Source organism: Echinops telfairi, unplaced genomic scaffold (assembly GCF_000313985.2).
Source record: "Echinops telfairi isolate 266 unplaced genomic scaffold, ASM31398v2 ScPeMD7_7400;HRSCAF=8409, whole genome shotgun sequence".
Lineage (NCBI taxonomy): Eukaryota > Metazoa > Chordata > Mammalia > Afrosoricida > Tenrecidae > Echinops > Echinops telfairi.
The window spans coordinates 23,393,489-23,410,089 of NW_022111300.1; the positions used below are offsets into that span (position 1 = coordinate 23,393,489).

The 16,601-nt window shown below is 40.5% G+C and overlaps 1 protein-coding gene across 3 annotated transcripts in view; it reads left to right on the forward strand.

Annotated features, from left to right (window-relative positions):
• Positions 1-16,601, forward strand: part of KIAA1328 (KIAA1328 ortholog) — a 294,794-nt gene that overhangs the window by 118,587 nt on the left and 159,606 nt on the right. For 2 of the 3 annotated variants that reach the window (XM_045296079.1, XM_045296077.1), the window contains exon 5: positions 13,907-14,034. The exons of the other annotated variant lie outside the window; for it this stretch is intronic. In XM_045296079.1, coding sequence (XP_045152014.1) covers positions 13,907-14,034 — 128 coding nt within the window. The remainder of the gene's footprint in view (positions 1-13,906; positions 14,035-16,601) is intronic. 3 annotated transcript variants of the gene reach the window in all.

Below are 16,601 nucleotides of genomic sequence, written 5' to 3' on the forward strand. Positions count from 1 at the left end.
CATGACAAAATAATAATAATTTATAAATTATCAAGGGTTCATGAGGGAGCGAGGGGAGGGAGGGGAAAACATAAGGAGCTGATACCAAGGGCTCAATTAGAAAGAAAATGTTTTGAGAATGATGATGGCAACAAATGTACAAATGTGCTTGACACAGTGGATGGATGTATGGATTGCGATAAAAGTTGTACGAGCCCCGATAAAATGATTTAAAAAAACATGTGCAGCCTTGGAAACCCTATGGGGCAGCTCTCCTTGTCTACAGGGTTAGTGTGAGTTGGCATGGAGTCGAAGGCAGTGTTTCTCGGTCGCAGAGACCTCACTTGGTAGATACGCGCAGGCACAGGGTGGTCCCAGACCAGCATCATCGACATGACGAGCAAGCATGTTACAGATACAGAAACTCCACCTCAAGCCTATTGAGTTGGAACCTCCTTTCTAACAAGATCCAGAGATTTTGTGCATGTTACCCTTTAACAAACATTGGCCTATCAGTTCTCGTGGTAAAAGCCTGCATGCTTTCTCCCTAAGATTAAGAACACGGATGTCCTCCCTCATCACTTCTGTTCAATATGGTACTAGACGTTCTAACCAGGATAGTAGAACAGGGGGGAAAACATGGGGTGGGGAAGCATCCAGATTGGGAAGAAAGAAGTAAAATCATCTGTATTTCACTTGGCATGATCTTGTACATAGGCAATCCTAAGAAATCCACCTAAAAAACAACTACTTCAACAAATAAATGAGGCCTGCAAGTTGCAGGATTAGAGATTAGCATGCAAAAATAAATTGTATTTATACAGTGAGCAATTGGAAAATGAAATTAAGAAAATAATTTCCCTCACAATACTATCTAAAATTTTTCAAACTTAGAAACATATTTACCAAAATAAGTATAAAAACTTGTACTATTAAAACTACAACACGTGACCCAAAGACATTGTAAAAGATCAAAATAAATGGAAAAACGCCCTGGAAAAACGTGTCCATAGATTGAGAGACTTAATGGTGTGAAAATGAAAATACTTCCCAAACCAACCAACAAATTCAACACATTTCCAATCCAAGCTGGCTGACTTCTTTATAGTAACTGACAAGGTGACTGTAAAATTCATATGGGATTGCAAGGATGCCAAAATAGCTAAAACAGTGCTGAAAAAAGGAAAACTAAAGCAGGCAGGCTTACCCTTGATTTAAAAAAAAAATTATTATAATACAACAGTAACCAAGACAGCAGGAAATTACTTGAACTAAAATGAGATAGTCCAGAAGTAAACGCACACATCTACGGTCAATAATCTACGGTCTATAATTTTTTCAAGAATATCATGACCATTCCATGAGGAATGAATACTCTTCTCAGCAAATTATACTGGGACAACTAAACCAGATGGAAAGAACTAAGTGGGATTCTCTCCTCACACCATATAAAAAATTAGCTGAAAATTGATCAAATAACTAAATGTGGGGCAAAAATGATAGAACTCTTAAAAGAAAACATAGGGGTAAATCTCTATGACTCTGGATTTGGAATTTCTAGAGATAAGAAACCAAAAGCACAAACAACAAAAGAAAAAAGAGGGGAAAAAGGGCAAATTGGATATCAAAATTGGAAAAAAACCTGTTATGCTTCGATTATACTGTCAATAAAGTAGAAAAGGCAGCTCACAGAATAGAAGATAACATTTGAAAATAATGTATGCGCTATCTTTATCATGATTATATTTAAAAACCCTCTTTCACCACTGCCATCTGAGGCGATTCCTCCTCATACCAACCCTACATGGGGTTTCTGAGATTGCAGGTGGCTGGGCCAGAGAGCCTCGTCTCTTTCCAGCAGAATAACTGGCGGCTCTGAACTGCCGGTCTTGTGTTTAGTAGGCCAACACCTAACACCTCAGCACCACAAAGCAGTTTAAAGATGGGCAAAGGACCTAAAAGGACCTATGAAGATATGCAAGTGACCAATTGGCAAAGGAACGATTTTAAAAATCATTGGTCAGGGAAATACAAATGTGATCCGATTCACATCTACTATGATGGTTAGAATAAAATTGTCAGTAAATATTGACAAAGACTTGGAGAAATCAGAACCTCAGACACTGCTGGCTATAAAATGATACAGCTATTTTGGAAAGTAGTCTAACCATTCCTTAAAAATTGACACGTAAAGTTAACATACCACCCAGCAATTTCACATTGTACTCAAAAGAAATGAAACCATGTGTCTACATAGAAACTTGTACAAAAATATTCCTTGCAACATTATTCTTAATAACCCAAAGGTGAAAAGTTCCCAAATGTCCATCAGTAGACTAAGGGACACAATGTCACATATCCATGTAATAGAATATTCTTTGGCTATGAAAAGGAATGCTAGAACATGGTTGAAAACGTTATGCTTAATAAAATACCCACCTACCCTCCGAGTTGATTCCAACTAATTGTCACCCTATGACAACAGAACAGCCCCTTTGGGTATTCAAGGCTTTAAATCTTTATGGGAGGAGACAGCCTCATCTTACTCCCGTGGAGTGACTGGTGGGTTCTAACAGCTGACCTTGGGGTTAATAGCTCAATGCTATACCGCTAGCCACAAAATGCTATGTACAGTATGATTCCAGTCATAGGAGAGCCCCAAGTAGGGAAATGTGTAGAAATGGATTGACACAGTGGCTGGAACAGTGGGCTCAAACATACCCATGGTGAGAATGATGCAGGACGAGGCAGTGTTTTCTTCTGTTGTGCAGAGGGTTGCTCTGAGTCGGAACCAACTGGGCAGCACCTAATAACCACAGGAAGATAGAAAGTGGATTAGTGAGTGCGTAGGACTGGGCAGTGAAGGGGAGAGAGGGATGAAACAGCTAAAGGACATGGGTTTCTTTCCAAGGGGATGGAAGTGTTGTATACTTGATTAGGTGATAGTTGCACACATCTGTAAACATATGGAAAATCACTGAAGTGTATACTTGGAATGGCTGAGTTGCATCGTATGTGAACTATACCGCAGGAAAGTTATTTAAATATAAAGGAAACAGACATTGGGCTGGTGGTTCAAGGACTGTACTCCCACCAGCTCACTGGTAGGGTATCCTGGTGTAAATTGTTAACCATTCTATATTGTGCATTCCTTATCTGTCAAATGAGAAATACTCATAAGACCTCACAGATTTTATTTTGTTTTAATGAGAATTATGGTTAGCTTGAAATCCCTTGGACATGCTGCAGCTCCACATCGAAGCAGCAGTTACACTGAGCTTTCTTCATATCCTCTCATCCAGCTACCTGTTCTTGGTGATCCAAACTCCAAACCCACTACCGTTAAGTCAGTGCCAACTCATAGTGACTCATCTCCCTCAGCAGCTGGTGGTTTCGAACGGCTGAACTTGTGGATCGCAGCCTAACCATAGCCACTACACCACCAGGGCTCCCTATGTTTCTGGTGAGCGATGCATTTAATTGTAAGATAGGTACTGGTGGATGGTGTCTGAGTCTTACAAGAGAACTCTAATGAGGAAGAAGAGAGAAATAGCAGATACAAAAATGATAGAGCTGAAAGATGATGAACTATATGAGAAAAGCATGTGTCTGGATTACTTAGTTTGGAAAAGAGAAGGTTACGGGAGCTCTTAAACTGAGGTTACATTTCCACTCGGAAATGAATAAGCTTCCACAGAAGCATAAACAGTTCAAGTCGGAAAGCATAGGGGTATAGAGAGTGGGAGGTATCTCAGGAACTCAGTTGGCAAGCTTGTGGGGGCTTTATCTGAAAGATGAGAACAATTCTCCTACTCTCTTGGGAAGTGTGAGGGAGCAGAGGAAGATGACTTCTCTCTGAGAAGCTTTCTGCCCGGTGTGTTTGGGATGGTTAGCTCTGCTTCAGGAGGCATTAGCTACTCGGCTTTACTTCTCAGCCTCCCCGGCGCTAAGGAGATCAGTGTTCAGACCATTTGTCGTGACCTGTATTGTCAGGCATTTACCCTTTTTGAAATTGGAAATTTGCACGTGCTAATAACTGTTAGGCAGTTTCACCTTAGCAAGTAGCTTCCTGTGATGGGAAAGAGCGGGGAGCTGGGATAACACCTCTTTTCTTCCATGTCAGTCCGGTTCCTTTAACTCAGAAGAAGCTAGACTTATTTAAAGCAGCTTTTCCAAATTCAGGGTGGAGGGGATCTTCTTTCGGTCCAGCTGTAACGTAGAACTTCTAAACAAATGATAAATATTTAATAAGATTAGAAGCAAGAAAAGATGCCTGCCTTAGTAATAGAAACATTTTTGCAACCTATTCGGTAACAGCTGCCATGAATGCTTGGGAAACGTCTATCCTCTTAGAGTATGAGATGAAAAAGAATTTATAAGGAGAAAAGAAAACTTCTCTCTGGGACATGGGTAACCTACTTATGAGGATATCTGCATATGAACGTTTAGATTAGTGTCCTTACATTAAAAGTGGGATCACATTTTAAAAAGTGGGATACATTAAAAGTGGGATCTGTCATGTGCTTTTTGTTTTTTCCCTCCCTTCAAAAAGCCACAGGGCCTCATGATCTGGGCAAAACACAGAAGCTGAAGCAGCTTGGCTCCAAATCGGAGTCTGCCCCAGCTTATTTTCTGACGGCCAGAAACGGGGAGGGTCAGTGATGTTTTGAAAATCGCAAAGACCCTGTGAAAGTCTCTAAGTATCTTTCCTGGGCTCATTTTTTGGCTGCTCTTTGTATGAGCAGAATTAGTACATTTCAGAAGGTCCTGAGTGGGATTTTTAACCCTTGTTTCCATTCATACATCTCAAGATTTCATTTCCCCAGTTTGTCTTGCAGATTCTTTTCCCCTCCCCCAGTAGATTCCTTTAATCAGGAAACTGGCAAAGTGTGGCCTGGCCCAGGCTTTGCCTGAATCTCTCTTTTGATTAAACGGGAAAGTTCGGATTTATGTCAATAGGTTGTATTCAAGCACAGATCACTACTTCATGTATTCGAGCATAGATCACTACTTTCGCATGAATGTGGGGGCACTCGTGAAATCTCGGTATCGTATAGCTCACTGGGTTCATCTTGGAATCGTTTTCTTTTCCCCATAGTCCATTCGCAGCTTCTTCTGTTACGTTATTGTTGTTGTGAGGTACCCATGGAGTTGGTTCCAACTCATTCAGACAGACCAAGTCCCTGCCCGGTCCTGCGCCATCTTCACAATTGTAACTGTGGTTGAGCCCATTGTGGCCGCCACTGTCCATCACCTTGCTGAGGGCCCTCCTCTTTCGCTGACGTTCTTCCTCACCCAGCGTGCCGCCTCTGAGGAGCCTTCCGTGGTTGTGCTTCGTCCAAGACTATCGCTACAGTTCTATCGTGCGATAATTTCGCTATAGTCTAAACCTCAGATTCTTGGTTTTCTTCTTAGGAGATGAACACTTTTTCAAAAAAGGAGGTGATTGTGAGATGCTGAAAGTAACATGATTAGAAACCGCTCTTGCTTCAACATAGGAGAATATTGTGAGATTAGGACGTTTTTAAATGTTTTAGGAACCCGTAGTTTCAGAAGTCTTTTTAGTTAGTTAAGACCAGCTCCTCTAGCTATGGTCCATTTTGATTACAGTCCCAAAGCTAGCATAAAATTGTATACGGACTCCTTTATTGCTATTTCTACATTCACTCTTCTAACATATATAAGGTTAGCATCTGCTGGATGCTAGAGAGAAACTAAGATGAATAGAGTATGGTATCGAGGACCACACAGGCCACTTCACCTGGTGATGATATGATCAAATAATTTTACCTATTTGATATTTACTAAAATAAAAGTGCTTAACTCTACTAGGATATCAGTGAAAGCCTGGCAGAAGAAATGACATGAAAGCTAAAATTTAAGGGCTTTGTAGGGATTTCCTAGGATTAGGTGCAGACAGAACATTAGAAGCATAATAAGTAGTAAATGCTATATATTTATATATTCATATCTATACATATACCACTGGATACATAGAGATATATGGGTATATGTATCTCTGTCTATCTATCTATCTATCATCTATCTATCTATCAAGGATGGGGCTTTCTAATTCTGTAAACAGTTAGTCTTGGAACCTTGCAGGGACAGTTTTACCTTGTCCTAAAGCATCGCCATGAGTCAATGTCAACACAATGGCAATGAGTTTGGTATTTTGGCTTGCTGTAAATAAGGTATAGGTGTTCAGAGTGAAGGGACAGCCTATCATAGTGAAAATATTTGAGTTCTGTATTTCCCTGGGAGTCTTGTGACTACTGGATTGCATTAGCATTTGAGCCAGATGGTCCGCTGTTTTTCTTCCAGGATGCCTTGAGCAAAGCTTCTCATTCGTGAAGCTTCTCCCTCAAAGAGAAAGGAAAGTCACTGCCATCAAGTTGATGCCAACTCATAGTGCGCTACCCTCTAGGACAGGTAGAACTGCTCGTGAGGCTTTCTGAGACTAACTCTTCCTGGGAGCAGAAAACCTTCTCTTTCTCCCAGGGAGGGCCCAGTGTTTTCAAACGTAGGAGCCCAATATGTAACCACTATGCCACCAGGACTCCTTCCCATACTGGTGAAAACAGGATGACTTTTCAGCTCCCATTTTAAATGTTGGAGGAAATAGTGGACACCTAAGTCACATCAAGCCTGTGTCCTGGCAAGGACCACCATTAGCCTCCTCAGTGCCAAAGCCCTCAACTCTCAGTCCTTCACTGACACGGCATCTCTACAGCACTGGACGCAGTCAGCTGCATCGTCTTTCTAATGCTCCTTTCTTGTCTTCTTCAACATCTTGCATCTTCCTGGTTCTACTTCCTTCTCTTGAACTGGCATCTCCATAGATTCTTTAAAGTTTACCAGCCCTTTGCATGTTGTTGTTACATTTGGCTCTGCTCTCTTTTCAGTTTCAACATTATTAATTTTTATTTTATTGGGCCTTAGTTGAACGTTTACAAACGAAAAGAGGTAGTTTCTTGACTTTGGTTGCAATTGTTTGAATGTGTCAGCACTACTCTCTCCACTTCCACCCTGGAGACCCTGTTTCTGTTCTCCCAGCCTCCCTGCCCCTTTCTGTCGACGTGGTTTTGTTTTTGTGCAAACACTGCCCTGTTGGAGGTTCTGAAGAACACATTCTTCATGGGTGTATGGTTCAGTTGACAGACCTGCTTATTATTTGGCTGTAAACCACCCAGGGGTGGGTTCCATTTTGAGTTTGAAGGGTACCTAAGAGCCATAGTCTCAAAGGTTCCATCAGTCTATCAGACCAATACATCTGGTCTTTCTTATGAATATGAACTTTGCTCTACATTTTTCTCTCACTTTTCCTGGGACCTTCTATTATGATTCTGGTTCTATTGGTCATTAGTGGAAGCTGGGCATCATCTAGTTCTTGTGGTATCAGGTTGATGGGGGTGGTGGTTCATGTGGTCCATTAATCTTTTGGACTAATTATTTCCTTGAGGTTTGCGGTTTCTTCACTCATCTATACTCTGGATTGGAAGAGGCTAATACTTGTATCTTAGATGGCCGCTCATAAGCAGTTAAGGCCTGACTCATTGCTTTACCTTTCAAGGTCTTCCTGTGCTGTGGTCGTGCTCTGCTGAATTCCCTCTAATATTTTCTCCAGGAGACTTTCCCTGGTTCCTCAGTCATGTGTGTCCCCTCAGAAAGTTCTCCCATAGCACTCTGAAATGTCCTGTCAGGCTCTCATCATTCATTATAAACACGTGCTGGATTGCCTGCCATCTTTTTTGGACAATAAGTTCCCTGTGGGAGACACTACTGGTTTTGTCTATCATTGTATGTCTAGCATGTAGCATTGTAGCAGATGTTAGGTTCTTAACTGCTTTTGTGAGCCTATTTGTTGAATGAACAAATGAATTAATGAAATCTACACACTCCTGGGTAAATTCTTCTCTCGTGTGCTTGTGTTTATTCCTAAATCTCCTGTTTTCTGAATTCTAGGCCAGGTATTCCAATGTCCCTTTTTGGACGTCCTTACATCCCCGTGTGTCCAAAGCTGCCCTCTCCCCAACCTTTTTTTAGTCTGCATGTCTTTCCTTGGTCCTGCTTATTGGTTATGTCTTTTGTCAACCAAGTCATAGCCTCCCATTGCCGTTGAGTGGATGCGGACTCCTAGTGCCCCTATAGGAAAGGGGAGAATTGCCCCTGTGAGTTTCCAAGACTGTAACTCATTATGGAAGTAGAAAGCCCTATCTTTCTCCTGGTGGTTTTGAACTGATGACCTTGTGGATCACAGCCCAGTGCTATGCTACCAAGGCTCCATAGTCATAAGCCTAGTGTCTTAAGTCTTCCCTTTCAACAAACCACAATATTTGTTACCACTAATGCCTCAGGTTAGGCCCCTCTTGTCTGCTACTCACTGGTTACTTTGATCCACCCTTTGTACTCCTACCAAAGGGATCTTTATTAAATACAAATTGGCTGTAAGACACCAATGGGTTAGATAAGAACACAATCTAAACAGCTTAGTGTCACATTCAAGATCTGACCCCTGTCCGTCTTGGCAGCCTTAGCTCTCATTTTGCTCTGTGTGTAAGAGGTTAACCATCCCTTGCTGGGCTACTTGCACTTCTCTTACCCAGCATATTGGTTTTACTTCTCTGTGCCTTTGCTCTCAGCCGAGGCACAGCCTGCCCACCTACCAGATGTTTATGTACTTCTTTTTTAAGACTCGTCTTTGGGGAATTTCATTACTCCTTGCCCTCCCCCGTTCTGCGCAAACTGACCACAAACTTCCATTTTATTATTACTATTTTTAATCTCCACTGTAATCTTTATACAAATGTCTGAGCCCACACTATCCTCATTTGTTGAAATCTCTCTCTAAGCCTGGTAGTGTCTTTTTTTAAAATAGAAGATAGTATTTCTTATCTCATTTTTATTTTTAGTTGCCCTGGAAGGTATGAGGTGGGCAATAGTATCCCCCTCTGCAGAGGTGGATGTCAGTGAACTTTCTTGCTCAAGGTTATGTCTTTATTAGGGATGTGAGTCAGGATTTGAGCAAAGAATGTTTGACACCAAAGTCTGTGCTTAAATCTAGTAAAGGGGAGCCCTGGTAGCTTAATGGTTACTCACAGAGCTGTTAACTTCAAGGTCGGCAGTTTGAAATCACCGGCTGCCCTGAGTGAGAAAGATGAGGCTTTCTACTCCCAGAAAGAGTGACAGTCTCAGAAACCCACAGAGGCAGTTCCACCCTGTCCCGTAGGGTCGTTCTGAGTTGGCATCGACTCTGTGGCGGCAAGGGAGTGAGTAAGTGAGACCTATTAACACTTATTAAATGACTGGACGAAATCTTTATAGGCCTTTTTTGCTTGATCTTTTTGCTGCCTTGGATGTACCTCATCTTGGTTCAAAGGACAAGTTTCTGTTAGTGTATCATCAAATCATAGTTTGTCACCTGACTCACTGATGAAGGAAATGTGGACTTGTAGGGAACTCTCAGGAGTCTCACAGGTGCTGGAAGTAGGAATATGCGAAGAGAATACGTCATAACAAAGAAAAGTTCTGTATCATCATAAAAAAGTTTCTTTTCCAACGTTTTATGGACATTTTAAGTAGATGGTAAGTTGACAGAGTTGTGTAGTGAGTCACCATCTTCATCTACATTCCTCTGGTTTTAAGATTTTGCTGTATTTGCTTTGCCTGGAATACATTTGCCTCCTTTCCATCAGCTATTTCAGGTGATCTGTCAGATGGTTAGGTTCTGATGTCATCTTATTTGGTACTAATATGTATTTTCTTGTTCTCTTATCAAGACATGTTTTTTGGATAGAGGTTATGATGCCTGATATTTTTCACAGATCATACATGATAGTTGGGCAGTGTTATACAGAATAATATTGTGTGTTAGATGTATGTCAGGCCTGGGTACATACCTTTCCTTAGATTTGATTTTCTATGTTTTTGTTCATTTGACCAGGATTGAGTTAAAAATAACTTCTCTTTTATTGTAACCCCTCTTCCCAACCAACCAATGAAAATACTACTCACATTTTCTTATGATAAATCTTTCTAGGTAGATTGTTGAAGTCTCATGAGCTAGGGAAGAAGGGAGTGCCCGCACACACGTGTGTGTTTGTGTGGTGTGTGTTTAGAATATGGTGAATTAAGGAAAACATAAAAGATTGAAAAAGATAAGTCTACTTGTTTTCATATTCTTCCACATAGCATGTGTTTAAATGAATGTGTCTATAGTTTGTCTTCAAATGCTGACGACATTTAACTGTTGGGCTGTATAATTGCGCCTTTTTTTTTCAGGTTAAGTTCATATTGTATGTCCAGGGTAATATGTTCACCTGCTATAAACATTACTGCCTCTGGTAACAGCTAGAATAAAACATTGTTTTTATATATTTCATAGCTGGCAGATACTCTTGGGCCCACCACAAATCACTCCTGTCTTTTGGAGCTTACTGACAAAAATCATAAAAATTTTAAAATGGCCTAGTCTGACACAGACTACGTGGAATCTGAAAACGTATTGGCTTATGTAGACTGCATTATGACATTGTTGTTGTTGTCTGTTACGATGCTGAGCATTCAAGCATACTCTTCTCATTAGTTATTTTCTGAACTAAGTCATATGTCCTTATACTGAGAACCACCTCCTCTTTCTATAAGCTACTTCTGGCTGGTGTGTGCATGTGTGTGTGTGTGTGTGTGTGTGTGTGCATGGTTATGATGAGAATAATGAGGAAATAGGTATTTTTTTGTAGTGATGATTGGCAAAACTTTTTAGAACAGTTATCTGTCCAGAATCAGGTTCTGAAAATGTTAAGGAACACCGAAACTAGTCACCATTTCCCAGCCTTCATGAGGAACACTTGTTTTAAAAGCATTTATACAGAATAATCTATTGAACAGTAATTCTTGTACTGACAGCATATATATAATTTAATAGCATATATAAGGAGGACAATTAGAAATTATCTGAAGGACATTTAGGAACTGGGGAAGAAATTACTGCAATAAAAGGTAAAGAATAAAACTCTCGGATAGAATGTCTGTCTTTCAGTCTTGTGACTAGATACCTATGTGATCTTCACATTGAGCAATTTGCAAATTTGGAGGAGCTATGAGAGGACACCTGAGAGTAGCTTGCCATGTCTTAATCCTTAAAAACTGTAAAAAACAACAAGGAGATACATGGGCTGAATGGTCCCTGATGATGGCTTTATTAATGAAGCAGTGACTAAACTGACAATACACCAAACAAAACCAACAAGACAGAAGCCTAATAATAACCCTTTTATGTCTAATATCGTTAGGCCTTTCTATGTGGATTAAGCAGCAATGGTTCTTACCAGACAGGCATCATCACATCAACCAGTGGTTGTTTTTTGTTAGCATAGCCTCTCTATTGAGATGTAATTCACACACGATTACATTCACCCTTTGAAAGTATATAAATTAATGGTTTTCAGTATAGTCACTAACTTGTGAAACGATTTCCACTGTCTAACTCTAGAACATTTTTATTATATTCCCCTCACCCAGAACAAAACTTTGCCATCACACCAAACCGACTCTACACCCATTAAGTACTCTGCATTCCTATTCCTTCCTCCTCTTCAGCATCTGACATCCATTAATCTGCTTTTGTTTTCTTTGTGGATTTACCTATTCTCAATATTTCTTATACATGGAATCGTACAATACGTGATTTTATATCTGACTGCTTGCACTTTGCATGTTTTCAAGGCCTATCCATGTAATAGCATATATATAGATCACACACACACACACACACACACACACACACACACACACGGGGAACCCTGGAAAAACTGGAATTGTGTTGAGTGGAGCAGAGCTCTCGTAGTAGGCATTTTTCTCTTTCGGCGAGCATCAAGCAGCTTGCTCTCAGTGCACTCAGTAGTGTCACCTGGGAGGTTTCTCTGGTCACAATGAATTTTTTTGTGAAAGCAGTTGCACTCAACCCTTGTTTTTTTGTGATGGCTGATTTAAGAGAATAGTGTGCAGCTGTGAAATTTTGTGACCTATTTGGGGAAAATGCCACAGAAACTGTTGTGATGTCGAACACAGCTTACAAGGGCAGCACTATGGGAAAAATTCAAGTGTTTGAGTGGTTTTCTCATTTTAAAAAAGATAAAATGTCAAGATGACAAACCTCATTCTAGATGTCCATCAACTTCCTGAATGGTTGAAAATGTCGACTCATGGTGCATTTGGAGTTTATCTCATCAGGTCAGACTGTTACTCAAGATTTCTATTTAGAGATTCTGCAAAGATTGCGTAACCGTGTATGACAAAAAAGGCCTGATTTGTGGCATACTGGGGCCTGCTCATGCAGCCATCTCAATGCACCAGCTTTTGGCAAAAACAGCCTGCCTGTCTTGCCCTATGCATCTTATTCACCTGACGGTGCTCCATGTGACTTCTTTTTGTTTCCACAAATGAAGGACAGGCACATGAAAGGACAGTGATTTGATGATGTAGAAGAGGTGGAGAATAAAACAAGAGGGGTGCTGTCAGCTAACCCAACAGATGAGTTTGAAAAATGTTTCCAAAATTGGAATCACAGATTTGATAAATGTATTAAGTGTAATGGAGAGTACTTTGAAGTGATAAGGTTGTTGTGTAAAAAAATTTAAATACATAACTTTGGGAAAAAAAATCTTTTTTGGGGGGTGGTGTAACCCCCTCGTATATATCACAGTTTATCCATTCATCTGATGATAGATATTTGGTTGTTTCTATCTTTGTACTATAGTAACTAATTCTGTAATGAGCATTAGTATACAAGTATCTGTTTAGATACTTCAATTCTTACATTCAATTCTTTTGGATATATACCTATGAGTGGAATTAGGAGGGGTCATATCAGTAGTTCGAAACCATCAGCCTCTCCATCAGAGAAAAACAAGACTTTCTACTCCTGTCAAGTTATAATTTCAGAAATCCACAGGGGCAGTTCTATCTGCCCTACATCGTCACTATGCATCTGAATCAACTCAGGGGCATTGTGAATGATAATTCTATTAATTCATGGTAATTCAACTTAATGTTTTGAGGCACCATCAAGCTCTTCACAACAGCTGCATCTTTTTACAGTCCCACCAATAATGGATGAGGGTTTCAAGTTACTCACAAGCACTTGTTGTTTGCCTTAATAAAAAAAAAGAAAAGAAGTCAACCCAGTAAGTGGGAAGTGGTAGGTATCTCATTGTGGTTTTGATTTGTATTTTTCTAATGATGCTGAGCATCCTTGCACATTTCATGTGCTTCTTGGTCATGTGTATCTTCTTTGGAGAAAGGTGTGTCCCGATCCTTTTCCCATTTTCCAATGGAGTTTGTCTGTTACTGAGTTGTAGGAGTTCTTGATATTTTCTGGGTATTAAACTTTTATTTCATGTGTGATTACCAACTATTTTCTTCCATTTTTTAGGTTATCTTTTCACTGGCTTGATCATGTCCTTTCCTTTGATGCACTAAAGTTGTTTTTTTTACTTTGATGACTTTTATTTTACTTTTGATCACCATGATTTTAGTGTCATATCCAAGATCACTGTCGAATGCACAGTTCGGAGGATCTGTCCCTTTTCTACTAAGAGTTATGGTTTTAGCCCTTATGCTTAGGTCCTTGATCTCTTCTGAGTTTATTTAGCAAGTAAAATGGTCCTTGTGCTTGTCTTTATTTGAGAGAAATGTTGAGTTTAGGTCAGATGACCATTGCTTCTGTGTTTGTGAATTCGTTTTCATGTCTCCTCCTGGCATGCATGGCATTGTGCTCCTCTGAAGGCCTCATGCTTTTCTGCTATCTCACCAGGAAGGGTTCCACTTGACTCTCGATGTTATTTATGAGAAACTGAAAAAGCATGATTACTGATGGATACTGTGAATCCCTTTTTGAAGTATTTTTTCCCTTAATTTGCCTCCTCACCTCTTCAGCTGCAGTATAGAGAATGCCAAGAACTCTTAAGCCTCTATCAGAAATACCTCTCGGAACAGCAGGAGAAGCTCAGCATGTCTCTCTCAGAACTTGGGGCTACTAAAATACAGGAGCAACAGGTAAGCATTTTCAGCCCTCACTGGTCTTCATGCAGCCTCAAGATGTGAGGAGAGTCGCCTTCTGTTCCTTTCATTGTCTCACAGTGTGGACTGTTCTTTTAAAACCAGTCAGTGCAGCCTGTGCTTGAGTTGCTGTCTCTGCCCTCCCACGTTGCTCTTCCTTCTCCTGTTCCTGGGGCCCAGAAGTCCGGAGCGATTACTGGAAGCCAGCTGGCGGTTAGTGAGAAGGGCTGGTCTTTGAAAGCACGGCAGGGAAGTGAAGAGAACTCAGTGCTCTGCTGCCTGCTGAAGACAATCACACAGGCTGCTTGATGCTCAGTGTCCTTATCCACAACATTAATGCGCCTTTCCTCACTAACAGTTACAGTTCCAGAATCATAAAAGTGAAAATTGGCATGTTTCACATGCTTCTCTGAGTGTATAGATGTGCTAATCACATAAATATATTATCCAATGGTATTTATTAGACAAATGCACAAAACTCCCACCACTTGCGCTATAAAGTGAGCTCAGAAGACATCATATACCCCCTAGGAACTGATATTTGATGTCTTTTTCATACCGATATGAATTTAAATATTTAAATTGATTAAGATAAGCCTCCTATCTTAAGACATTGGGTGGGGAGGCAGAACCTAAGAAGTTGAATCAAAATAATTCATATCCTCACCTTTGAAATCGTATCAAGTTCTTAAAATCAGACTTGAGGGGTTCTTGAAACCTTTCTCAAGGAGTCCCGGTGGTGCATTGGTTAAATGCTCAGCTGTTAGCAGAAAGGTTGGTGGTTCAAACCCATCATCTGTTCCACTAGCGAAAGATGTCACAGGCTGCTTTCATGAAGATTTATAGCCTTGGAAACACTGTGGGAAAGTTCTGATCTGTACTACGGGTTTGCTAAGAGTTGTACTTGCCAGCAGCAGGTTGGGGTTTTGCGGTAGAGTGGGGTTGACCCAAAAGAGTACTGTTGTTGTTCTACTTAGAGACAACTGCCTCAGGAGGGCTGGCCCAGGGAACTCTTGTTTTAAACTTCAAGTTTGTACTTGGTGAAAAACATATAATAATAATTTTCTGAAGTCATAAATACTTTAAGAAATGGCCAAAATGTGAATTGCCTGAATTGAATATTGTTAGCTATATTGTAATTTGAGATATTTCCTTTTGTTTTGTTCCCTAGAAAGTCACACTGGAAAGTGACAGGGAATAAGGTAGCGGCTTACCTTGATGGTTGATAGACATTTACCTTAGACTTACAGTTAGTGACTTAGAAAGAGGTCACTAATTTTTTAATTCAGTCCTCACTCACTGCTCTTTGGGGCAGACTAGAGAAAATGGTCACTTGAATTGAAGATCATGGTTTTGACATTTGCTTTTGCATTTCTACTTTCTCCCTCTGCGTGACTTAGACTCCTAGAGAGGGCACAAGATGGAAGGGCAACCCACTTTGCAAGGGTATGGCAACTGAACAGGTGGGGCCTTTTAATTGCCTGTGAAAACACCAGCTTTCAACCTTAGGGCTACAGACTTGAGAATCAAGAGATGGTCACGAGGGGACTCAATGGACATATCGGAGCTGGAGGCCTAGCGTCCGATCCGCTTCTGATACTGGGGCAAAAGAAACTTCCTTAGGTGTTAATGTGCTCTATGTTTAAACCAGTGATTTTGTTGTTGTTGAGTTTTTGCCAGAGCCTCCCTTAGCCTTAAGCCTAAGGGATAAAACTTAGAAAAAAGAGAGAAAAAGAAAAGAAGAAGCAAGTATTAGAATAAAACTATTGGCCAAGTGTATGGAAAGAGTATACCATCCAAAGGAGGACTATTTTTGAATTTTCATTTTGGCTTAATCCTGAGAAAAACTTGAAACCATGTTTTCAGAAAGTACCTTACCTTCACTGAGCGTGAAACTGAGAGTTGAACACCACTTGTAAGTAACACAAAGAAGGAAAACAAATTTCATCTTGTGTACAAAATAGTGGTAGTGGTCCCTCTTCTCAAGTTGTCGTTGTGACACATAAGCACCTCTCTTCTTTCCTCCTGAGAACTGGCTCAATCCCGTTGATGTGAGCACAGAACCGGAGTAGGGACATTGACTTGATCTTTTCTTCCCTCCTCCATTGACCCTGTGGTGAAGTGCCCTCTTTATGTGCTCCCAAAGGGACTGTGCCCATCTCTGTCTTAGTGCCTGTCCTGCTATTTGGGAATCATTGTTTATGCACACGTTTCCCTCATCTGCCTTTTGTGAGAGTGGGAATCAGCCTTCCTCTTCTGACATGGTGTCAAAGGCCTGGTGTGTTGTACACTTTCCCACTTTTCCCATAATTACTTGCCCCGTGTTTCTTAATGTAGCTCGTGGTTACAGGCTGGCTAGATCCCCCAAATATGTTCAAGATAAGTCAGTACTAAGTACATGTTTCCATGCCTCTTGGGGGTTTCTGTCACTTTTCTCAATGGTTATATTAAAAGATGTTTTTCTAAGTGCTTAAGGTTGCAGAATTTTGGGACTGCTTTCAATTCTGTGACTATTATTTTGTTTCTTGTTGTCTGGTAAACTATCACATTTAGATGTGGTGATA